Consider the following 25,810-nt stretch of genomic DNA (forward strand, 5'->3'; position numbering starts at 1 on the left):
GCAGGGAGAGCCATAATCGGGAGAAAAGAGCATCTGTGTGCTGTGTGTGACCCGGAAGCCCTCACCCTCCCAGGTCTGACCCTTGGTCCCCACCTTGGTTTTGAGAGTTGGCTGAAACTTTGGGTGGTGGAGCCCGGCTGGGAAAGCAGGTCTCTGAGGGCATGTCTTCAAAGGTTGGTTGATACTCTTTTGGTTCCTCCCGGCTCGAGGCTAATGCCCCACAACTGCCTTCTCTCTGCTTTCTGTTCAGTGAGCTGAGAAGCCATTCTCACTCCCTGCAACCCCGATCCTCTGTTTCAACCCAGACCCAGAATCAACAGAGCCCAGGAATACCAACAGAAACATCTGACAACGGCAACAGACTCTGTATAAATTGCGCCCTGTAAGTCATTTATGTCTGGGAGCATCAAGTCCGATTGGTGCATTGGGCAAGGGAACTTGGCTGGAGAGGAGCGAAGTGAGGAGGCTCATCTCAGGGAGTGCTTCCTGAGAGTCCCCGATGGTGCCCTTTGGAGTCCCTTTTGCACAGCCCCCATGGGTGATGAGCTTGGGAAAACTTACCTTAGTTGGCCATACGCTGACGATTGCCTGGGTCTCAGAGTGAGCAGTGCTCAGGGACTCATTTCACAGGCGGTCCCACAAGGCCTGCCGTGGTGCTAGGAGGTGCTGTGTTTTGTCAAAATGTCAGACACTGGTAGAATAAACAGCTGCTTGCTGAAGGTGGGGGACGCTAGGCTGGCAGAGTGAGGTGTTAGCAGTCTTAACGTACTTGTGAAAGCGTGAGTGTCTGTAGGCTATTTCATCATGCGCCACGGAAAGAGAGAGAGGGAATCAGGCAGGGAGCCGGGGGCATTCCAGTACAACATGCTGAAGAGGCACAGGCCGAGAGACCATAAAACAGAGAGGAAAATGGGAGGGAGGGGGCCGCCACACAATTATGGGACTGCCCTTGGATCCTGGGTGCAAGCTCCCACATTTTGAATGACCCCATGGCAGCTCATAGCGCTTTGAGACGAATTCACTCTCCTCCTGCCCATAGAGTAGAATGACATCTTTGGACGAACATAATATAAAAAAGAAACCGAGGCCATATCAAATTATTCTTTTATTGTTCCAGTCAAAAAAAGAGGAACGCCTCAATATGTAAACAGTTTCCCTAACACAGCGAGTTCTTAAATATATATATATTTTTTATTCTAAAAAAATTTGGCATTGTAGAGATTCCTCAATACATAATTTGTGCTTTCGCATCAAGCATGCTTTCGCCTTGTCCGTGCGCAGACATACTTGGATTGAGTCAAGGGAGTTACAAAAGGATTGGAAGGTGGGTCAGGAGCCAAACCAGGACTGGGGCTCTGCCTGGCTTTCGTTTTTAAAAAGCTTGATGGGGAGGTTGGCAGCAATGACCTCAGAAGCAGGCATCAGCTACTTAACTGCGAAGAAACTTGAAGCCTTCACAGGAGAGGTTTTTGGGGGAAGATGTTTCTCCCTGTGTTTTCTTGGCATCTCTAGAAGAGTATTGGCTTTGCTTAAAGAAAGCTACAGTGAACGCTCCAGCATTCTCAGCATATGAATTAGCCAGGTTTATAGTCAACTCTTACTGAAATTCTACTTTTCCACTTTCTAAAAAATTTTTTTCCCAGACTCACTGAATTGTTTTGGAGTGCTTGACATGTTGTGTCGAGGACATCTTGGTCAGTGGAGGCCGTTCTTTTGTCCAATCTTAAGAGTTAGGAGCTATTTTGACACCATGATGGCTTTAAGAAACTGCAGACTGTGTTCCTCCACCTTTAGCTCAGAGACTTCTATGACTTAGCACCAGTCTTCACAAAGTATTTTTACCAAATCTCCTGGGAAGCCACCTATCCTTTGTAGACTAGCCAGGCACTGTCCCCTGGTCCTCTACGGCCGTGTTTTATTCTGGCTTCTCTTTCTCCTTCCAAAGCCCACCCAGGCCTCAAAAAACATCAAGGTATACCTCTTCCTGCCACACCACACTATTGCCTGCTGTCCACACAGAGCCCGCCTTGCTGTTGTTAAATCCCAGGCAACTGGTTCTAGCTGTCTCTCGGGATTAACTAGCCTTGTCCCTAAAACTGACTTTTTTCATGAGTAACGTGGGAGTTAGCTTTTGCTCATAGGGGTTTCTCACTCAGTAAGAGTGGACAGCTCCAGGGTGGTAGCCCGTTGAGAACAACAGAAGATATTACTATGTATTAGTGTCCTCAGAGATCCTTGCTTAATTAAGGCCTTGGTCACTGGGCAGCAGTTACTCACTGAGTGTAACCAACACACACGAACCTCCAAGAAAGCCTTGCATGGAGTTTTAGCAAGCTGTTTGGATTGTTTATGACACAAATAAGCTTTGTCACCCTTTCAGCCTTGAACCTGAGGCCTCCCTTAGCCCTGAACATGAAAACCTTATTTCTCTGAAGGACATAAGCATTTTATTAAAATCTCAAGTTCTTGGGAAAATTGATGCGCACAGAATTGAAGATTAAATCTATTTGTGCTTCCATTGGGGGGGTGTTATGTTTGTTCGAAACATTTTAAAATTAACATTTAACTTTAATTTACATGTATGTGTGCATGTCTGTGTGAGTTTATGCCACTTTGGGTGTTTGAAAATGTCAGAAGAGGGTGTTCGTTCTCTGGGGCTGGGGTTGCTTGTGAGCTGCCCAGCGTGGATGCTGGGAGCCTGGAAGAGCAGCAGGCATTGCTCGTACGCTTGGCGTTCTCTGGATGCTGGTGAGGACCTCATGATACCTCAACCTTTATAATACAGTTCCAGAGCTTTCTGGGAGTCCTCCTTGGCAGGTCTCTGTGACAGTTTGGTGAGACCTTCATGGCACAGCACAGGTAAGCAAGTTCCGCCAGACTAGACTCAGTCTTAACCCGTGTTTCCTAGAACCATGATTAGGGGGTGTGAAAACTTGGTACTGATAGTGGACTTTGAATTAGTGGATTTCTCCAGAATACATTATTTTTCTGCCCTAGGAAATAGTTCAAGGGCAAGAGTCCTTACTCAGCCGCAGCAAGAATCTGGCCCCTTACTGGGAGAAGAAGATACAGTCATTATTTTAAACTAATAATGAGAAGGATTTCCTTTTTGCGTTTTGGGCCAATAACTAAAACAGGGCAGAAAATAAATAAAGTGATTCCGTTAACATGTGTTACAGCTAAAAGACAGAAGGGCCATAGCATCTCCTTTACGGTTTGTTTGGTTTAGAACCAACATAGTTTCGGCGAACCCCTGCCTGCACGTTTCCAGAGGGGCAGAGCTGGTGGTGTACTGGATGCAGCTTGCTAATACCATGCTAGCATTCGATTACTTATAAAAAAATATTTTCATTCCTGGGTATCTGTTTGTGGTAGAATGGACACATGTATCCCGGTGCAGTGGATACAATGTAGCTGGAGTTACAGGTGGCTGTGAGCTTCCTGACATGGGCGCCAGGAATCAAACTCTGGTCCTTTGCAAGAGCAGTGAATGCCCTTAAAACCTGAATCATCTCCTCCATTCCCCGGATGACTTTTTCATTTAATATGTAGCAGTGTGTTTATTCTACATCCATGTTGCTAACCTTCCGTGAAGTGTTCTACTGTGGAGAAGGTCACTATGTCTTAACACAGTGCCTACCCCCCAACCTGCCTGGCTGCCACCTGCTTTAGTGTGGTAGGAGGTGGGAGAGGAGTGTGGTTGGTAAAGGATTGCTGGACACAAGAGTGTTTGTGGTAGTTAAATTTCACTTTTACAAACAAAGGATTTTAAAAGTTGAAAGTTAAAAAGCTGACTCAATTAGGGACCATAAGTTTAAAAGTGACATAGAGGTGAACTGATGAGATGTAATTAGGGGCGCTAGTCAGAATCACACAGACAGGCGCGGTAGGGTCAAACATAGAGACATGCGCGGTGGAGTCAAACATAGAGACATGCGCGTTGGGGGGGGGGGCGGTCAAACATAGAGACATGCGCAGTGGGATCAAACAGAGACGGACAGTGGAATCAGAGAGACAGGCATGGTGGCGTCAAACGCTTGCTGGAAAAATGAGGAACCGAACATCTGGTGACCAATTCTTCTCAAAGTCACAGAGAGCATTCACTAGGATGCTTCATTCAGGGCCATTAGACACACCGTACCACATTAAAACTATACAAATTCTACAGTGTTCCCCTGCAGAACACAGTGGAGTGAAGCTAGAAATCAGCCACAGAGAGAGACCTGGGGCATCTCTAAACACTTTAGGATTAAACATCACAATTCTCAGAACGTAGAAGAAATCTCAGGAGAAATTTTAAAAATAGACATTGAACTCGGAGAGGATGAGAAACCACAATCAGACACGAAGTAGAAGCGGCCGGAGTGACAATCCGTAGCATCGGATGCAGCGAGCAGAAAGAAATCTGAGATCAGTCACGTAATTAAATGAGCGAGTTAAATCCAAAGTAAGCAAGGACAAACTGACAGAACTAAAGACAGGAAAGTGACTAAAGAGATCAGTGGAGTCAAGAACCAGTTTTTTGAAATAAAATAATTACATTTCTATTTGTGCAGGGAGAGAGAGAGAGAGAGAGAGAGAGAGAGAGAGAGAGAGAGAGAGAGAGAGAGAGAGAGAGAGAGAGAACTGATGAAATATCAGGGAACACAACGACAGACCCCGTGGTCGTAGAAAGAACCCCAAAGGGCCTGTCCACACATCTCTGCATGGCTGAAGTACAATCGTTACTAGAAACATACAGTCTACCAAAACTCACATTAGAAAAACATAGCCCAAAAGGTCTATACATTAGAGACTTCAAAGTTTCGTTTACTTTTATTTATGCGCACGAGTCTGGATTCCTGTGTGAGCTTACGTGCATCCCACGCATGCAGTAGCCCATGGAAGCCAGAAGAAGGTGCCAGGTCCCTTGGAACTGGAGTTCTAGGTGATTGTGAGCCACCGTGTGTGCACTGGGAACTGAACCCAGGCTGTCTGTAAGAACAATAAGCCATCTTAACCGCCGCCTCATCTCTCCAGCCCCGACTTTAAGTAAATTATTGATGACCTTCCCAACCAGAAAGCACTAGGTCCAGATGGGTTCATTCTGGGTGAATTCTTCCAAGCAGTTAGGGAGGAAAATATATCAGTTCTCTGTAATGTCTTTCAGAGGATGGAATTAGGAGAAATACTTCTCGGTCCACACTAGGAGCCCAGCATCACCCTAAGGACAAACGAGGAGAAGATACTTCAGTAAATGAAAGCAACACGCCCACAGCTCCCACGAACACAGATGCAGACAGCCTCAACGACAAGCCACTCGCAAACCGAACCGAACAATGCATAAAAGGAAAACTATACCACGACCGAGCGGGCCTTGTGCCAGATAAGGAAGGCAGTTCAACATTTAAAGGCAAATTCCCATAATCCAGATTAGTGGGCAGAGTGATAAAAATTATATGTGATAATATCAAAAGCTATAGAAAGAGAACTGATAAAACCCAAAGAGCCATTCAGCACAAAATCCTCCACAAGCAGCATACAGTCAAAAGCGGGCAGCACTGTGGTCTTTTTTAGAAAATTTTAAACTTAATAATCTGCACTTAAGGCTATTCTATGTCATTCTGTGAGATTATTGATCACTTTTCAACCATGTAATGCCTCATTGTTTATGTTTATACCTTTTATTCTTTTGTCTGGAGATCACATCTTGGGGCTCTGAGCCATATACAGTTATTTATAAAACTGTTACAGACAACAAAAGGTTCTCCATAAAGTGTGAGTAGAGGGACATTTCCTAGACGGGGAGCAGCACTCAGAACTTCATTTTGGTTCACTTCACTTAACCGTCAGAGCTTGTTTCCTGTTCAGACCTATCAGAGGAACTACTACTATTTAAACATGATTCTAAAGGTCAGAGGATACAATATGACAAGAAAAGTTAACTAAAAATCTACAGATCAGAAGGGAAGAAAAAGCTATCATTTACAGATGACGTGCTCACCTCTAATCTTGAAGAATTGACAAAAAGCTCTTTTTTTTTTTTTTTTGATAGGGTTTCTCTGTGTAACCCTGGCACCTTGGGCTGTCCTGGAACTTGTTTTGTAAACCAGACTGGCCTTGAACTCATGTAGATCCCCCTGCCCCTGCCTCTTGAGGGCTGGGACTGAAGGCATGTGCCACCACGCTTGGCAAGACCAAGATTAAAAATTTACATAAATATTTTAGACACAAATTAGTATACAAATGCCAATTGCTTCCTTAAATACCAGCAATGAGCAATTGGAATCTGAAATTTTAAAAAAATGAACATTTAAGTTAGCACCCCCCTGAAATGAAATTCTTGGGTGTAAGTCTATTAAAGTATGTGAAAGATCTCTGTGTGGAAAACTATAAAAGGTGAACGATCCAAAGAATAAATAAACAACATCCTGGGGTCTGCGGGACAGAAAAAACAGAGGTGTTGTCTCTTCTCCACTTAATCTTTGGAGGCAAGACGATACCAATCCAAAGTCGAACAGATTTCTGTGTGGATATCGGCTCTCTAAATAGTTTGTAAGAGAAGCAAAAGACCCAGAATAGACGAAATCAACTATTCACTGTTGAAGAAATAGTGAGAAAACAGAGGACTGCCTGCCTGCCATTGCCGAGACTCAATGCTAGTCTATCTGTGGAGACTCTGTAGTATTGGTAACAGAGTAGACAGACAGAAGAAGAATCCGACTAGAGAGCGCGGACACAGGCCACGTATCTCAGCGATCAGCCTGTGCCGGGAAGAGGCTGCTTTCTGACAAACTGGCAAAGGCTGCTGTTTCAGCAAACAGCTTAGACACGGTAAGATAAAAACAGATTTGAACACAAGCTTCATACCAGTCCCAAGGCATCATCCGAGACCTGGGGAACAGCTAAAATGTCAAAGCTCCCAGGACACGGGAGGAAGTCCCGGCCAAACTGGGGTTTATGATGGTGTCTTAGATACGGCTCCAAAGGCACGGTCTGTGAGGGCTGATTGCCAGGCTGGACTTCGCTGAAATAAGAAACTTCTGCAGAGCAAAGAGGAACGGCCAGCAAGGGGAAGCATTTCCGAAAGATGCAGCTAATGAAGAAGAACAGGTATCCAAAATATACAAAGAGCCTTTTCAGTTCAAGAATAGGAAAACGAACAACCCACCTACAGAGTGAACACAAGATCTGAGCAGAGCCACTCCAACGTGACAATCTACAGACAGACAGGAAGTAGCTGAGAAGGCGTTTAATCCCGCAGTGAACTGAACGGCACACAGCCGTAACATACCATGCTACACGTCTTACAAATCTGAAACAATGACACCACCAAACGCGGGGACCGGGGTGTGGGGAGCAAGCAGAGTTCTCATTCACTCCAGGAAGAAGGGTTATGTTTGCGGGGGTGGGGCCGGGGTGGGGCAGAGCGGGGCGGGGGCGGGTCCGGTCGGGGGTGTGATCATTGATCTGTAAGAGCATTTGAAAGCTAATGCCACTGTAATAGTAGGAGAGGGCGGTCCTCACTCACGTTTAGACTTCCAGAAACCTTTTCTTTTAGATTTTACTTCTATTGTTTTAAGTGTGTGTGTGTGTGTGTGTGTGTGTGTGTGTAACTATGTGAACAGAGCTGCAGTTGCCTGCAGAGGTCAGAACTGTCGTGTTCGCCTGGAGCTGGAGTTACAGGAGGTTGTGAGATGCCTGACTTGGGTGTCTGGAGCCAAACATGGCGTCTCTGCAAGAGCGGTAAGTGCTCTTAGCTGCCGAGCTCTCTCCAACCCCAATCTTCTGAAAACGTTGCGGATTTGGTCATACCCATTTGGAGGGTCTAAGAATGTGGCCTGTGTTTATGTGTCTGTGCACACATGTTTGTGAGTGTCTATTTTATATTTCCCAGTCTGAGTGTTAGATACGAAGGCCTGGGAACAACCCACCCCCACCACATTGTGTAGCATCCAGAGGATCCTTTGTTCCTGTAGGGCAGCCGCTAGCAGAGGGAGAGTTGTAAACCACAGGGAGTGTGGGGAAAAAGGAGAGTCACGATGCCTGGTAGATGGGAGCAAGTCCTACAGTGTGATGTTTGGGGTGTGGAAAATTCTCATTTCTCCTCCAGCGTCCCTGAAGATCCAGCACGCACACCAGGTGAGCCCTGGTGCTGAGATGGGCGGGCCTGGGCATGTATCTGAGGCCTAGGTGGGAGTCATATTGGTTGTAAGGTGGGTTCCAACAGGTCAGCTCTGAGACTTGCTTAGACTGAGGGGCAGGTTCGACTATCCAGAAAGGTCACTGTGATACCCCCAAGTGACTGGCTTCCTGTCCTCACACCACTGGGAGACCCCAAAGTGACAATTTCTCAGGCAGGAAGAATTTGTATCTAATGAGAAAATAAACACGCACACAAAATCATCACCGAGATAATCCTTGGGGTGAAGTCGTAGCGTCTGCCTTATACATGTCCTTTTAACTTTAGTATTTTATTGGGTTTACATATGGCTGGCACCTAACAGACTTTAAAGGCCTAAATTCATTCCTGACCCAGAAGGTGCTCTGTGAAGTTAAGAATACCTCCCAGATTCAGCTATTAAAAACAAGGACATTAGGAAATTAGTAGGCAAAAGGATGGAATTAGAAAATATCATCCTGAGTGAGGTAACGCAGACTCCAAAGGACATGCGTGGTGTGCGCTCACTGATGATGAAGTAGATATTAACCACGACACACTCCATAGCTAAGTAACAAGGAGGGCCCAAGGGGAGATGTTTGAACCTTTCTCAGAAGGGTAAACAAAATAGTCAGGAGGTGGGTGGAGGGAGGGAACTGGGTGGGAGAGGAACAACAGTGAGGGTGGGGCAGGATCTGGTGTAGGGGGAGAGAGGGGGCTGGAGAGAGGGCAGGGGATGGTGGGCATTTCTAGAACAAAAATAAATAGATAAATAAACAAACAAACAGACAAACAAAAGAAAAATGCCTTCTAGGTATTCTTTTTTCTTTTTCTTTTTTTTTTTTTTTTCGGAGCTGGGGATTGAACCCAGGGCCTTGCACTTGCTAGGCAAGCGCTCTACCACTGAGCTAAATCCCCAACCCCCCTTCTAGGTATTCTTAAGAGTTCAAAGACCTCAGAAGACACGTCTGTCGTTGTCTGGTTGTGCAAGAAACAGACCCTGTGTGGCAGTTCTGAGAGGCCTCAGTGAGCCTTGTCACTGGCTAAACTGAGCAGGGGAGGGGGCTGCTGGGGTTGCTCTCACAGACAGAGGGACTGAGAGACGATGGCAGAGTGGATCTGAGGGCAGTGCTCTTCCTCCTCTGAGGACTCTGGCTGAAGGACCCAGAGGTTCCCATGGGTCGCAGCTGGAATCTGAGGCTCTGGCTCTGGGTGGCCTGTTGCTTGCATTTATGACTGTAAATCTAGCACTGGAATACTCTGAAGGGTGTCCAGCCTCAACCTGGGTCTGATCTTAGACTCCCGGGACTTCCTGTGGGGCTCTTGATGAATACACGATGAGCTTTGTTTAAAATTTAGAAACCCTGATGACTGGCAATGTTAGGTTCACTAGTGCTTGTTGGTAGCGGATAATTTATTTACATTGCCTGAGAAGAACAGCCCATCGTATAGATTGGCTACATTGATGTCACAGTTTTAATGGTGAGTGTTCGTACAGTGGGCGCTGAGCCTTGATCTTGTGATTGGTCGGGTCCGTGAAGGAACCCGTCTACCTCGGACTGAGACCTCTTGACTCTGTGGTCATTGTTGTCTGCCAACCTCACACACATCAGCATCCAAGCCAAGGGGAAGAGTGTAGAAAAGAACATTATAGAGTTTTGACAACGACCGGCCAACCGACTAACCCTCTTGCTCTCCATCAGCATGAGCACGTCCCTGAACTCATCTTGTATATTGAAGCATTGCCTTCCTTTCCCTGGGGCTGTCCCGTGTGAGTAGGTGGGTGTGTGAAGCTTTCTTTTGCTAAGGCATGAGGCCAAGTAGAAGTTTGGCTCCTTTTACATTGATTAAGTTTTGTGGTGTTGGACTTTGAAGGTGGGTAACCTGGCTGTTTCTTCTAAGTGGTTGAGTAGTTATAGGAGTTCTGCATGGTTTCTGTGATGGATAGGACATTGTCACCCACTTAGTTAGAGATGTGGGATCAACAGCACAACATACAACAATTTGTTGCAAAATATTTTCTTTTCCATCTAATTTCCTCGAAATCACTCATAAGAGAACCTGATGTGTTTGTGCTCTCTCTCTCTCTCTCTCTCTCTCTCTCTCTCTCTCTCTCTCTCTCTCTATCTCTCTCTCCCTCTCCCCCCTCTGTCTCAAATATAATATAAAAGATAAAATGCCAAGTTTAGCTGACCAGGATGAGAAATGCTTCCTTAGACCAAAAGTAAATCAAATTTATGAGTCTAGACAATGCCACTTAATATAGCCTCATCTAAGGTTCCTATCACTGGGATTGGTCTGCTTTGCAGTCTCCAATGATATAGTAACCTTGCTCTAGCCCCCAAGGCTTCCAAAAGCCTCTGAGGTTCCCTGGAAGAGCAGTTGGTCATCCTCATGCTGAACTTCTATCCAAGGGGCCAGAGAGAGCCAGGGCCAATGTAAAGAAACAGTGACCGAGGTTCCTGGATCCTTTACACCACGGACCAATCCCGAGTTCCAGACTAGAGGAAGCAGCAAGAATGTGGGATTAGCCTCAGCCCCTGACCCTTCTCCTTCACACTGCTAGCCTCACTCGAGCAGACACCAGCGGGCTGGACAGTCTGTAGAACTGAAAGCCCACGGACACAGAGAAGCTGTACTCAGCTGATGGGCCAGGACGTCTCATGTCTTTATTGCGCATTAAGGAGCAGTTCTATTCTAGCGACTTCCTAGGTAGACACTGAATCCCGGAAAGGCTGGGTTGGAAAGGCAAGCCTTTTCTCTGTGAGCCCTGAAAACCATAACGTGTTGTGCTGTAACAGAACTATTAGCAACCCCAGGAGATCTGGGGTGGGGAAAGAGGTCGTACTCTGACATTCCCAGACGCCCGTGGGACTAGTTTAATTCTTAACTAGTTTAATTCTTAACTGACACACATGCAATGGTTACTATTAGTTAGTAATAGTAGTACAGGTGTTGCCCGCCACACGACCTCTTGCAGTTACTCAGGTCTCCTAGAACAGAGTCTGAGCAGCCCCAGGCAATCCACGCACAGATTTCATACCCTGTTTTCCAATGGAACCACTTATGGACCGAAATTTGAATCATCATTTTCTTTTGAGGGTCCCAGGTAGCTCAGGCTAATCACAAACTCCCCATATGACCGAGGATGAACTTGAGTTCACCTTCCTGCCTCCACTTCCAAAATGCTATAATGGACAGGGTGGGGGTGGGGTGCTAACATGCTTTATTTACTCAGCGATGATAGGAACCAAACATGGGTCATTTCATGAATTAGGCAAGCACACTCCTAACCAAGCTCCATCCCTGGCCCCTGAGATCTGACTCCTGTGTCCCCCAAGTATTCTTGGCTTGTTTTCCTCCCAACCATTTATAAACATGAGCATTGGCATCAGCTAGAAAGAGGGTATGTAGTAACAGTAAAGCCGTCTTAGCAGCTTGGTGTGCCAAATGTTTTCATAATAAAAATCACCCCGTGCTCGCTCACACCCTTGTGACCTGGGTTTGAGGCCAGGGTCTATTGTTAACTGGCCTGGACCTTTGATAAGTTTGTCAATTTGCCCAAACTCCAATTACAAAGACGACAGTACCTGACCTCGTGTGGCGGGTGAGAGTTCCAAGGGATAATTTGTGGGAGTGTCCTGCCTTTACAATGTCAGGTAAAATATTGTCCTGTTGTTAGGTATGCACAGTCAAAACTGTACATACTGCCCTTGTTCCTGACAGACCTTCTCACAGTCTCCACATCTACATGACATGTTGAGTCCTGAGTCCCCTCGGAGACGCCAGGGTACACAGACTGGGAAGAGGGAGTCGTTACTCTATTCTAACGTGAAAGGGAACATGTTTTAAAATACAGTTTGACATCAAGTCTAACTTAAGACAGTGTTTTTTTTAAGCCGTGTTGTAATATCAATCAATTATACAAATTTTGTTCATCTTTTTCAGTTTTACAGCTATCCATTGGGATGAAGCCGGAAAAAAAATGAGTGCAGCGTAGTAATACTGGTCACACATAGAGGCCATTTCTTCTGAAGCTGCCGTCTAGGCTTCTGTGTCATTTAGAACATGTCTGAAGTCAGGGAAAGAAATGACCAGGTGACTCTTGCTAAGTCGTGCTGGTAGCGAGTGTCTAGGCTTTCACAGTTTCTCTCAGCTAAGGATCTGGCACTTCGAAGTGTGCTCATGGGGTCTTCCAGGGCATCTGTGTACTCCCTCCTGCACCCTTGGTCAGTCCCAAACACTCCAAGACACCAGAAGTTCAACCAGAAAAGCAACAGGTAGGGGAAGAAAGAAAGAAAGAAACTTGAACGTCCGGGCTTTAAAGTGTAGTCATAATTAAATTATAAATTAGAGTATAATGAGAAAACCAGGCATGTCAGAGTCCTACTTTGGTTAAACCCGTAAAAGTTGTGCTTAAGAAATAGGTCCACATCTTGATACAGTAGCTAGGTTTCTGTTAGGGGACTCGGGTACTAAATTAAATCAGTGGGTCTGGAACTAAAGAGAGACAAAAGAGAGGGACGGACAGGAAGGTGCAGGAAGAGAGGGTTCTACCTCATGGAGTCACAACCATACCCAACATGAAGGACTTGAAAGGGATGAGCCAATGATGTAACGTGGCCGTTCTAATGTGTCAACACAGGCATGCTGCGTGCCCAGGGACCACCGCAGACAAACACAATACTGATTTCATCTCCTATATATAGGAGAGCTAATGGGAGAGGGGGTGTCAGTAGAACAGAGGTCTCTTCTGCTCCATCCTTCCAGACAAACCTTCTCTTTCCTCAAGGAGCTAACCTGACCGTAGACTGGACTCAACTGTAGTGACTGTTACCCTTGAGTTCAAGGTACTTATCTGGTCTAGGGATTTCACTGTGCTTTATTGGGGGGGGGAAATGACTCAGCGATAACAACCAAGCAGCCCCAAAAGGGAGAGGGGGAGAGAGGGGAAAGGAGGAGGGGGAGGGGGAAGAGGAGGGGAGAGAGAGGGAGGAGGAGGAGGGGGAGGGGAGGGAGAAAAGGAGGGGGAGGGAGAAAGGGAGAAGGGTAGAGAGAGGAAGAAGGAGGGAGGAGAGGGGGAGGGGGAGATATAGAGAGAAAGAGAGTGTACTCTCCAATGGTTATGGGTCTTGGTGCCTGGATAGGTGTATCATTTTTGTAGCATTTGATTTGCTGGAGGAGATACTGTGGGGATAGTGACTGGGGATTGTGGACAGGAAAGGGGAGGCATTAGGGTCCCTTTTGTTGAATCATCTTAATGAAAAACCCCACCGGCTACTTGCTGCTTAGAAAATTCAGTCATAATGACATTTCAAATTTTAACAGTTGACACAAAATACACTGTTAAACCTTTTTCTCAGTGACCGTAGAAAAATAGACACGTTTGCTAAGGACAGTCTAATAAAAGGTCCTTTAGGGACGCTCCCTGTGAAGATTTTGAGCTCATGTTACAAACAGGCTCCACTTGCATCACCCAGCACAGTGACAGCAAGAAGATGAGAGTCAGGAAAGAACCATCAGAGTGCCTGCTGTGGTCACAGCACGGCTGAGGAAGTGACACTGGTGTTGCCCAGGCCTTATTGTGTCATCCTACAAAAAGCCATCAACCTCAGAGCTGCTCTTTCAACCCATCAGTGAGGATCCTTTGTCCTTCAGACCTCAGTAATAGATTTTAAAAGGCCCAACGAATCTTCAGGAGCTAAGTCGGCAGATCATCCATAGGCGTTCTCCATCTTGCTTTGTGCTACACAGGCCCTATCTTGGGCTGCTGCAGATTGGTGCCCCAAAGCAGGGCGGCCTTCATAAGGCTAAAACAAGGTCAAGCCATGGGCACTCCCACAGCCTCTGGGGAATTGTTTCAGGATTCCCTCCTCTATCACCTCCTGCTTAGAGAGTGCAGGGCGGATGAGTGTCTCCATCGATAAATAACCAATGCCAAAAGGAAATGCTGGCAGGCAAGGGAGGGCCACGCTCAATAGCTTTGCTTTGGGTGGTAAGATCTCTGCTGAGGGAGAGGAACAACCCAGATGTTGGTTGGAGGAGCCACTTCCCATAAGTAAGACCTGGGGTACCTCTCTTATAAGCAAGGTCCCGAGACTATAGCAAAACCCTGTGTGGACCGGTCTGGTGAGGGGGGAGGGGCAGCGGGGATGGGGACCAGCTAGTTTGATCTCTTTGACCTCAATGGTATGGAGTCTCAAACTAAGCACATCTGAAGGAGCTGAGATAAATTCAGATCTATTCGATGCATATTGATGATGGACAATGGTGTTTAAGAACAGTTTATGAATGCAAAAGCAACAAGAAAGATCGGTTACAGTGAGAAATCTCCACCTGCCCCTGAGACCTCACTTAAGTCTCTCTTCCCAGTCTTCTCTTTCAAGTCGTTTTGAATTTGGACTATTACACATGTTGCCTGCCTTCCTTTGTTCCTTCCTTGAGGATTAAAATGAGACGGAGAGAGCTATTTGGCTGTTGTTGATGTTTGTGCTCTTGATTGAGAGACACGGGTTAGATTGTCAATTAGCGGCATACTCTCACACCCGGGAGAGATTTGTCAGTTCCCACAAAGACTGCTCTCTACTCTGTGTATCGAATTCTGGTCGTTTCACAATAAGGGTAGCAACAATGATGGCAGAAGATAAAAAAATCCCAATGTAAGAAAAGGTAAGGGCGGGGCCCAGGGACAGGCGTGCCAGATGAAGTGAGAGGGCAGGAAACTGTCATTTCTTCCACAGGGCACTCTTGAATGTCTTGGCTTTACCCCCAAGTCTTCTGCTGACCAGACAGCTCCGTGGAGAGCCTGCAGTTTCTCATCACCACATAGATTAGCAATCAATGCTTTTACAGAAAGCTTTCTTAAACTGCTAGACTCCACGTTCATGGGAAATGTCACGTGGGGCTGTGCTAGAGTCCTGTTCCTGGTACAGCCTCCCAAGGGTGCTCAGAGAGAGACCCTCATTATCTCTAAACAACGACACCTGTTTTATAAATGTGTCATGGTCTGCCAGCATTTTGCCATCTGTTAGACCTCCAGACTGTCCCCACACCTATGGCTTGTTAGAGTCAACATAAGGATGACAAGGAACACAGAGGTGCTCTAACAACTGTCAGTCTGGGACCTGGAACAAAGGCCATGCATTTAGAGGGCCAGCAGTCAAGGGGATCAAAATAGTCAGAAGACTCAGATATCAGAACGGAAATGCCTACTGTACATTGGGAGTCTTTTTTCTTCTTATTTCTAAAGTGTACGTCTAAAGCTACAGGAATGATATGTACATCACTAGGAGTTCTGCTCCACGGTACTCTGGTGCATGCTGGGTTTGTTTCTAATTGCCGAAAGAAAATAATTCCGCAGGGCAGATCTATGTACAGTGGTCTATCCTTCCCTCACCTGGGTCCGGTCCCATCAGTGTCTATGGTTAAGTACCTGCCCTGTGTTGGGTGAGATGGACAGGGCTCTGTAAGACTGACCTGTGGCCATGGTAAACAGACCTCGCTCTTTGTGACACTGGGTCAGAGCTCTGACAGCTCTTTTGAGTGATTTGGATTGGACAATAAAGTGGATCAAGTAGCTAAAAGTCTCTTCTGTGAGTGGAGACCAGGCTTGGGCACAATGAAGGTACCTTGTACCTTAACCAAATCCCTGTCTGCTTGTCCATCTGAACGTCTGAGAGGGGCAGGTAGGTATTTTACACCTTGAAGATTTGTTTTCTGGAAATGCCAAAATTAAATATAAATAAATCAAGGTCAAAGTAAGAGAGACAGAAAAGAAGGAAATGGGAAACAAGGAGGGGTCATGTCTGAGTGGGGGAGGCTGACCCAGCTGGACCTACAAGGGCGGGTCATATCTGAGTGGAAGAGGTTGACCCAGCTGGGTCTACAAGGAGGGGTCATGTCTGAGTGGGGGAGGCTGACCCAGCTGGGTCTACACTTTGGACTCATTCTCTAGGTTTGCCACATCACCATTCCTCTCTGTCAGTTCTTCCGGGTTCTTCTCTTCCTCTTCCGTCTCCAGTTCTGCATGTTGGTTCAGTTTGCTGGACACAGACCAGCTCAGGGGCAGCTCTGCCCGGTTAGCCAGCTCGGCTAGCTCTTTGGCGCTAAGGGACGGGGTGCTGGTCTCATAGGTCTCATGGAAGCTGTTGTAGTCAACTTCATAGAACCCGTCCTCCAGTGTCAGGACTGGTGTGAACCGGTAACCCCACAGGATCTCACTGGTGATGTAGGAGCTTCGAGCTTGGCACGTCATTCCTGTGGAGAGGAGAAAACTGGCTTTAGGATGCATTTTGGGGTTTCCCAAAGCCAAGGAGACTTTGGGAGCTGAGCCGAGCTGATATGGGCAGATAGTTATGCTGTACTGTGACCAGCATCGTAGGGTGACAGCTGTGGAGCTGTCTTTCACATTGTAGATATATGTCATGAAATTCCAGGACTTCTTGAAACTGGCAAGCTGAATTCAATCCCCCAAATCCCATGTAAAGATGGGAGATTATTAACTCCATAAAGTTATCCTTTGACCGCCTCATATGCACCATGGCAATGCGTCCTCCCTACACACAATTCACCCCTCATGCACACACACTCACATGGACTTTAATAGGTAAAACAAATTAAGAAACATAACTTCTTAAAGGGCAAACAACAAATGTTCAGCCACAAAAGGGAACATCTATATCACGTTCTCTCCTCCCAAGGTTCAGAGAACATTACAGAAGATGGGGTAGAAAGATTTTAAGAGCCAGAGAGGTTCAGGGAAGACTGGGACAGAATCTCCTGGACATGACAGATAACTGTTACATCCATGAATTCACTGCAGCTGTGGCGCCTACACATGATCAAGCTATTTGATATCCTAGAATGGAGTAGGAGGGGCTCATGAACTTCTTCTCCTGACTGAGGAGTTATGGATAGTTGATGGCTTTGGGGTGAGGGAGAATTAGTTTTCTTCAAGGGGGTGGCTCCTAGTGAGGTGATCATATTCTAGTGGATAGCCCCACAAGAAGAAGTCATGGACAGCATAAATTGAGTTGATGGATTATTAAGGGAATAATAATAATAATAATAATAATAATAATAATACATTAGTTGGTAGTAAGTAGGGAGGATGTGGGAGGAGTTAAGGGAGGAGTTGGTGCTGAATATGATCAAAATTCATTGCATGGCATTTTCAAAGAATTAATAAAAATGTTTCCTGCCAAATCACAAACAAAACAATTATGAAAGCTAAAAGACATATAACAGGTCTCCCCAGATCTTAGCACAACTGATTCCATTCAGGCTGTAAAACTCAGCATAGCACACAGACAGCACCACCAGTCAAAATAAAAACAAAGACCTAATCCATCAAAGTCCATAGTTTTGGGGAAGTCTTTAAGTGTAACTAACCTTGCTTTTTGGCTTCTCTAGTTCTGTTTCTGACTAAACTGGTAGACTATGTGGATATTCCATAATAGGCAGTGGGAAGAGAGTTTTCAAAATATTGAAAAAAAATTGTCAACCAGAAAATTTATACCCAGCAAAACTATCCTTCACAAAAAAAAAAAAAGGAGAAATGAAGACATTCATTGAACAGAATTGGAGTCAATTTGTTGCTATCAGTTCTGCACTACTTCGAATCATGATGGGAGTCCTTCAGGGAAACAAAAGGACTCTGGGTGGCAGCTTAACTCCACATGAAGAGATAGGTGCTGGTATAAAGAACAATAAGGGAAAAATGCATTTTTTCTTAAAGTATAATTTTGTGTTGACTACATTCTATGGTAACAATTCTGTTTTATTATACAGCATACCATAGTTTATTCATACAGTAAAACCAAGTATGTGGTCCACACCCCGTCATGGCCTGGTAAGGTTTTGTTCTGGTTCTGCAGCTTCCACACATGCACAGGCTGACCCAGTCATGTCTACAGGGGCTTTCTCACCTGTACAGGCGGACCCACCCAGTCATGTCTGCAGGTGTTCTTGGTCATCATTGAATTTGGAGCACCCCTGCCCCCACAATCAAAAATTGACAGAGGATCTGAAGCATTCTCCTACCAGCTCTTTATACCTGATCTGAAATCACGGTGGCGGAAAAACCACAAAAACAGAACCAAACATACTTAGCAAAGGCAGGCAACTCGCATCAGACATACATACAATGAAAGAAGTCCATGCATGTAGGTATATATAGGTATGTATTCATATGTAAGCATTAATAATTAAGGAAGTAAGAATTTGAGAGGGATGGAGCATGGTAGGAATTGCAGGGGGGAGAGGGAAGAGTTGGAAATGATTTGAGTACCATATTCACTCTCCAACTTATTTTTTGAGACAGGATCTCTCATTGAACCTGGAGCTCACCAATTGGCTAGACCGTCTGGCCAGCAATCCCCAGGGATCCTCTTGTCTCTGCATCTTCCAGCTGGGATTATTAGTATTATTAATTATTAATTATTATTTTTTTTAAGATGGCTTCTGGGGACTAAATTTAGTCCTCAGCCTCGTGCTGGAAGCACTTTACTGACAACCATCTTCCCAGTCCTGTTTTTGTAAAAATCATTTAATCTTACAGTTTCTTTACTGAGAACTTTTCTGAGTCTCTCTACTGGGTTCTTGGGTGTTTCAGAAACGAACACCCAAGAACAAAAGAACATCTTTTGGTATCTGTGATGTTACTAGATAAAGCCACAAGGGGCGAGCTGTGCAAGGCTTGCTCCATCTAGGACCCAGGAAGGTACAGAGACATGTAGCTAAGGAACCTGTACTAAAACACCGGCTGACCCTGCATGGTTTAAATTTAGCAGCCGAAGCTCTATTTTTAGATTCAGTGACAAGTTACAAAGAGAGAGGCCGTGTGCAGAATAGAGAAGGATGAAAGGCATCCGGAGAAGCCCATCGGGGCACAGCCAGAGGGCGAAGCAGCAGACAAATAATAGATCAGATCTGCCTAGAGAGTAAGATTTCAGTAAGAATAAAGCACCCCACTTCCGAACAGTATAAACTAGAGCTACTTTGCTGGCGTTCCAAAACAAAGAGGGACTCCTCACGGAGGAGCTTTGCCACTTCACTCCAAAGATCGGGCTGTGTGGCGGGTTGTTCTCCTTTCCCTCAGCGCCCCCTGCTCGCCCCAGGAAGAACTGCACTCAAACAGCCTACATGACTGTGCTGGAGTCTCAGCACTGGGCTGCCGGCCTTGGAAGAATGGTGTTGGTGACTTACCCAACTGTTAGATGGGAGCAGGGCAGTATGGTCTAATGTGACACAAGGATATGAACATCGCTGAATCTGGCCATGAAGATACAAGCGCCCCTGCTCTGCTCAGGCTCACTGTCCTGTCGCTGCACAACGGGCTTCCCCCAACACTAAATTGGGAGTGGCTGATTTACAGCTACGTAGAAACGAATTGAAATGTATGCCATAAGGATGACCCAAAGAGCCGGCTGTGGTGGCTTTAATCCCAGCATTTGGGAGGCAGAGGCAGGCGGATCTCTATAAGTTTGAGGCCATCTTGATCTACAGCGTAAGTTCCAGAACAGTCAAGGCTATTCAGAGAAACCCTGTCTTGAAAAACAAAAGCAAAAACAAAAAACCTCAAGACAAACAAACAAAATGACCCCAGGAAAGGCATTTTACACCTGCCCTGTTACACTTGCTAAAGTAACTGGTTCATCCATAATTTAAATATTGAATCAAGTAATAAGTATTATTTCTGAATGCTGGTGTATCCCAGGAACTGGATGCTATGAACTGACACCCCATCTGAGCTGAGGAGTCTGAAGAATGATTGACTGGCCAGAACTGCATGATTGCTGAGAGTTGGAACGTTGCATATTAAAAGCCCAAATTGTCTCCAATAGCCAATTATTTCCAGCCTCTTTATTGACCTTACAACGTTGTGGCTATTCGGTAAAACTTTTGGATTGTATTGATTTAGCAGGACACTAGCTTCTACCAACTGGAAAGCTAAGAACATTTTCAGATGGTGTCTGTGGACCATAGAAGAGGTTCCCCCGCTTTGCGGGCAGCTTCCCTGCTGGTTTCCCCACCAGTGTGCTTGGTTGATGCTTTGATTCACAGCTGTCTTTTAAACATTCTTTAAAGTCCCTATTTCTACTTCCAATGGTGGAACATGCCATTCGAGGAAGCTTGAATTCAGATTCCTGGGCCGTGGTTGCTCAGGCTTAACCCCTTTGGAGATGAGTCATGTTTTGTATGCATGCATGGGTCTTCTCATCTTTGCAACAGCCTGCTGAGTAAAATGCAGGCCATCTCTAGCCCACAGGTGAGCAGACTAAACAGACAGAGGAGAAGCTTAGCGATATAGACTCAATGGGGGTGATTCTGTTATGGTTTGTATAAGCTCAGCCCAGGAAGTGGCACTATTAGAAGGTGTGATCCTGTTAGAGTGGGTGTGGCCTTGTTGGAGTGGGTGTGTCACTGTGGGTGTGGCCTATAAGGCCCTCATCCTAGCTGCCTGGAAGCCAGTCTTCTGCTAGCAGCCTTCAGATGAAGAGGTAGAACTCTTAGCTCCTCCTGCACCATGCCTGCCTGGATGCTGCCATGTTCCCGCCTTGATGATAATGGACTGAACCTCTGAACCTGTAAGCCAGCCCCAATTAAATGTTGTCCCTTATAAAACTTGCATTGGTCATGGTGTCTGTTCACAGCAATAAAACCCTAGCTAAGACAGATTCTAAACTTCATGTTGTGAAACCCTGAGTGTATATGGAGTTTGAGTCTCTCGGGACTGACTGGGCTACTATCCTTGTCACCTCTTCAACAGAGGAAAAGGCCAGGCATGGTGGCACATGTTTATACTCTTAGCACGTGGGAGGTGGAGGTGGGAGGGTCAGGAGTTCAAGGTCATTCTTGACTACACAGTGAGCATCGGGACAGCCTGGGCTACATGAGATAAGACTCTGTTTTTAAAGCCAATGAGGAAAACGAAGGGACAAGACACCAGAACGAGGGTACCCTCTTCCTCTGGCAGACATACAGAGAAGAGGCCATGTGAGGACACACCCAGGGCACCATTGTTCACAAGCCAGGGACAAAGTCTGCCCAGGGGCTTCTGGGGCCCAACTTTCAGACTCGTGGCTCTAGATCTGAGGAGAGAAGAGCCGGCTACGGGAGTCCCCGGTTGTGGAGTGTTGCTCTGGCCACCTGCCCTTCACAGTGTGGGGAACCTGGGTTCTTATCTGGGAAGTTGGGCTCCAGAGTCCGTGGTATTTCCAGAACATTCTTCTACTTTTGAAGACAGGGACTGGGTGCTAATTTTGGACTATGTAACTCCGACAGCATCCTATGCTTCAGGGTTTATAACAAGGCTGCCAAAATAATGTATGTTATATGGAATAAAGTAGGGTATATATGAATGGTGCAGGAACAGTCATGGTGGTAACTGTGCAACCCACCTGCCCCTGCCCACTCTTTGCTCTGTGAGCTTCGTCCGTCTGTGCTTCCTCTGAGCCTCTCTCCGGGCTTCCATTGCCTTCTGCACAGGGTTTGTATCTTCTACCAAGGTTGGGGGTACTTACTGCCAACCTCAGGGAATTGCTTGGAAACACCAAAATAATATTTATTTATTACTGTTTGTACTGCTTGTGTATGATGTGGGGTGTGTGTGTGTGTGTGTGTGTGTGTGTGTGTGTGTGTGTGTGGTGTGTGTATGTAAAGTGTGAGTGTGTTGTGTATGTGGTATGTGGTGTGTGTGTGTGTGTGTGTGTGTGTGTCTAGAGATCTATGTCAGGTGTCTTCTTTGATTGCCTCTACCTTAGTACTGAGGCAGGGTCTTTCGCTATACCCTAGAGCTCCTGGATTTGGCTGGTCTATCTAGGCAGCCCATCCTAGGGACACCTTTTCACTGACTTCTGGGTTATGGGATTATGGGCTGGCTACTATGTCCTCCTGGGCTTTTTATTGATCTAAACTCTGGTCTTCACTGTGGGTCCGTGTCCCTCCCCACCTCTGAGCATGGCCGCTGGGGAGGCGAAACTAGGGGAGTGCTTGACTATAGTTCCCCAATGCCCATTGCTGTTGGGTGCTGGGCTTCAGGGGAGCTCCGAGACACTGATCGGGGGTGGGAAAATGCAGTCTGAGACGTGGGGAGCCGAAGCTGGTATTCCCTGACTTCCCGGCCTCCAGTCACAGCTGGAAAACCAGACAGAGAAAGTGTCGGGATATCTATGGGCCCTCTAAGAAGTCAGAATGGGGCGCTTCAAAACTGGACAGTCAGGCATCACTGAGTCAGGAGGAGTTGGGAGTGGAGTCGGGGGCCCACAGGCTGAGGACAAGCCTGGGGCTGGGGGTCGGGGTGGAAACACCTGGCTTAGCTCATCACGCTCAGCTCCGTAGGTGAAGGCCTTCTCCATGCTCCCCATGGTGGTGGTGAAGGCCTTCTCCATGCTCCCCGTGGTGGTGGTGAAGGCCTTCTCCGTGCTCCCTGTGGTGGTGGTGAAGGCCTTCTCCGTGCTCCCCGTGGTGGTGGTGAAGGCCTTCTCCGTGCTCCCCGTGGTGGTGGTGAAGGCCTTCTCCATGCTCCCCATGGTGGTGGTGAAGGCCTTCTCCATGCTCCCCGTGGTGGTGGTGAAGGCCTTCTCCATGCTCCCCGTGGTGGTGGTGAAGGCCTTCTCCATGCTCCCCGTGGTGGTGGTAGATGACAGAGACAGCCCTTGGTTCCAAACTGTTTATTGAGTATTCATCGTGCAAAATGGATCCATACCAACTCTTTAAGGTGGACCCAAGATTAAATACCTTTTGCAGGGAGGAATGTCTGGGAAGGGAAGCTTATTGGCTAAGCCCTCGGGTCCTCTAGATTCCTCCTTAGCACGGAGAACTCATGACCTACATGACCACAGGTTACATTTCCTTGTGTGGGAAATGTAGCACCTGTTCCAGGCCAGGAATCCGGCAGGGACCAGGGAGGCGCCTACCGTCTCAGGTGTGTACCCACCAAGTTCTGGGGTCTCAGGCCTGCTCTACCAAGCTTCCTGGCATGGTTTCCATCCCTTACTTCACGTTGGCATGGGAATTGTTATTATGGGCTGTATTGTTTCCTTAACTTCTTTCTGGATGTGTTTTTCCATTTGTGGATAGGAAGGCTCCTGATTTCTGTGTCTTGGTGGTTTTATATTCTGCTCCTTTGACGAATGTGTGCATCTGATGTGGGGGTGTTCTCATGGGGTCTTTAGGGTGTTATATATAAGAGTTAAAATGGAATTACCTTATAACGGGAGTGACAATGCCCTTATTAGACACCACAGGATAACAAAAAGCGTAGAGCCCAGAATGGGTTACCTCTTTTGGAGTCAGCGAGGTCTCATAGACTTCCAAACACTGCAGGCAACTGACGGTGTTCTTGGTTACCCTCTAGAACTTGACAACAAGACCCTATTGCTAAAGACACCGTAGCACTGAGTCGTAGAACATGGAGACATCCAGAGGAAGCATTTTCCTACTGACTAGCTTTCACAGTGCTAGGAGGTGCCAAACACACTCCTGGAGGAGAAAAGTGACCACAAATGTTACCCAGCTGTGAACTCTGTAGGCTACCATGGTGACTGGCCTGGCAAGGCACACCCACTGGTGCGGTACTGACACAAATGTTATGGGAGTAACCCACCACTTTCTGATTCAGTTAAGGCCCATGCCACAAAATCAAACCCATACTCCACACCTTTGTCTGACCAAGAGCCTGTGGCTAGACAGGATATAGGCCTAGGGGAGACCTGTGACTATTATTATGCTAAATGGACATAGTATTAAACCTGCCTCCTAATGGCTTTTCATAATCCTTGTAGCTTAATACATTTCTCAGGCATCACTGGAGATGTTTCTGTTTGCAGTAGCTGGTTATTAACCCAGAGACCTACAACTAGCTGAGGTGCAGAGACTAGGAGACTGCAGAAGAGTGAGGCCCTCATGGGACATGTATATCACACCCCTCCACCCCAAGGCTCAGGGATCACTGTGTTAGCATGTTAGCATGTTAGCATGCTAGCATTCCTTCTAGGCTCCGCCCAACAGTTACCTAGCAACAGCCAGGTGGGAGTCTGGCTTGTTATGAGAAGACTGGCCTCTCCTATACTCCTTGACACACTTTCTCTCTCTGACTTTTCTTCTTTTTTCTCGCCGCATGTTTCCAGCTGGCTCCCCTTTCCCTCTCTCTCTCCTCTACCCTTCTCTCTCCCTGTCCCTCTCCCTGTCCCTCTCCGTCTCTCTCTCGCTTTTTCTGCCTCTACTCCCTTCTTACCTCCCCCTTGCCATACCCTCTAATAAACTTCATTTTATACTAGACCTGGGGGGGTACCTCGGCATGGCCTGCTAAGGCACCCCCTCCCACCACACCATGCCGCGATTTACAAAACATATCACATTGCATATCAGGGGGTGGTAGGAGCCAGAGGCAGAGGCAGACTACAAGGAAACATTCTACTCTGGACACAGCAGGGCAGCTTCACGTTCGAGTTCACAGCGGTAATGACAGCACGCACGAGACCTGTGCACGCTCAAGCCATAACAAATCCAGCACAGAGATGGGAGACTGGCATGAAGTCCTGCTCCTAGCAGAGGTGCTATTGGCCAATGCTAGCTAGCTGCTGCTGCGAGAGTCGTTTTTTCTAAGCATGTAGCCCCCTGCTGGGTCAGACAAATAGTCAAGTGTGCGTGGGCAGCACAAACCGGACTTGATAGGTTGAACACACAAAATCGGGTGGGCAGGGAAGAGTGGTATGTCTGGGAGGAGCTAGACGGGGCTAAATACAACCAAAAACACATTGAATGAAATTCTCAAAGAACTACTAAAAAAGGAAAAATGATCTGAAAAGGTCAAGTTGTAACAACACGCACATGCGTTTGAGGTGCTAATGAGATGCTCTCAGCTCAAACGTCAAGAAGATTCGCCTGCAACTGGCCCCTTCTGTCTGTTCTTCAACCGCAAGAGCCTACAGTCCTGACGCGCTACATGTTCAATGTCCCTATCCTTCAGAACACGATAATGTAAGGGAACCATTAACCCAGTGATTTTACCGAGTGACTGACACAAGACTCAGATCCAGACCCAGGGACCCAGCATTCTTCCAGTTGAAACAGGAAAGCCAACTTGATCTTATTCAGATTGGAAGTCGCTGCTAAATACCCCATAGTGTGAACCCGAGATTACTACGCACACCCTAAAGCCAATCAGAAACTTCCCCTGGCTTTCCAAAAGCCCTCCCCTATTAGAAGGTCTACCAATTAAAAATGTCACTGTCTTAAATGTCACTCTTTCAAAGTCCTTTCTTTCTACAGAAGGAAACACATGGTGGCCAACCGCCCTTTATGAATTCTGTCCATGCGGTGGTGAAAGTGGATTTCTCTCTAACCTCAGAGTATTCCCCTAAGGCCATGCATTAGGCTGCCGTCTGAAAGCTGTTTCCTCACCCTCTTTTTCATTTGTGGTCCTGTTGCTAATTGGGCTCATCGGCTCCTATTCATTTTCCTCTCTCTGAGTTTACTGTTTGGTTTGCAGACCTTGGGATGAGGGACTGAGGTGCATATTTTACATACCAAAGTAGACCTGGCCTCCAGGTTCTCCCAGTATCCCTCAGTTCCTACCTGGCACACCCTGTCTCCAATCCTGAACTTTCCAGCCCAGGGGATGGGCCGCCCTTTCTCCAGAGGCTCCTCCCTATATGATCCAGATAT

General features: G+C 46.7%; 1 protein-coding gene across 3 annotated transcripts in view; it reads right to left on the bottom strand.

Annotated features, from left to right (window-relative positions):
• Positions 1-1,087: 1,087 nt before the first annotated feature.
• The window catches only part of Kcnj6 (potassium inwardly-rectifying channel, subfamily J, member 6), a 247,037-nt gene continuing 222,314 nt past the window's right edge, over positions 1,088-25,810 (bottom strand). Inside the window, 2 exon segments of one of the 3 annotated variants that reach the window (NM_001393803.1) lie at positions 1,088-5,203; positions 16,109-16,396. In NM_001393803.1, coding sequence (NP_001380732.1) covers positions 5,199-5,203; positions 16,109-16,396 — 293 coding nt within the window. In that variant the 3' untranslated portion in view covers positions 1,088-5,198. 3 annotated transcript variants of the gene reach the window in all.

Source organism: Rattus norvegicus, chromosome 11, assembly GCF_036323735.1.
Source record: "Rattus norvegicus strain BN/NHsdMcwi chromosome 11, GRCr8, whole genome shotgun sequence".
Classification (NCBI taxonomy): Eukaryota; Metazoa; Chordata; class Mammalia; order Rodentia; family Muridae; genus Rattus; species Rattus norvegicus.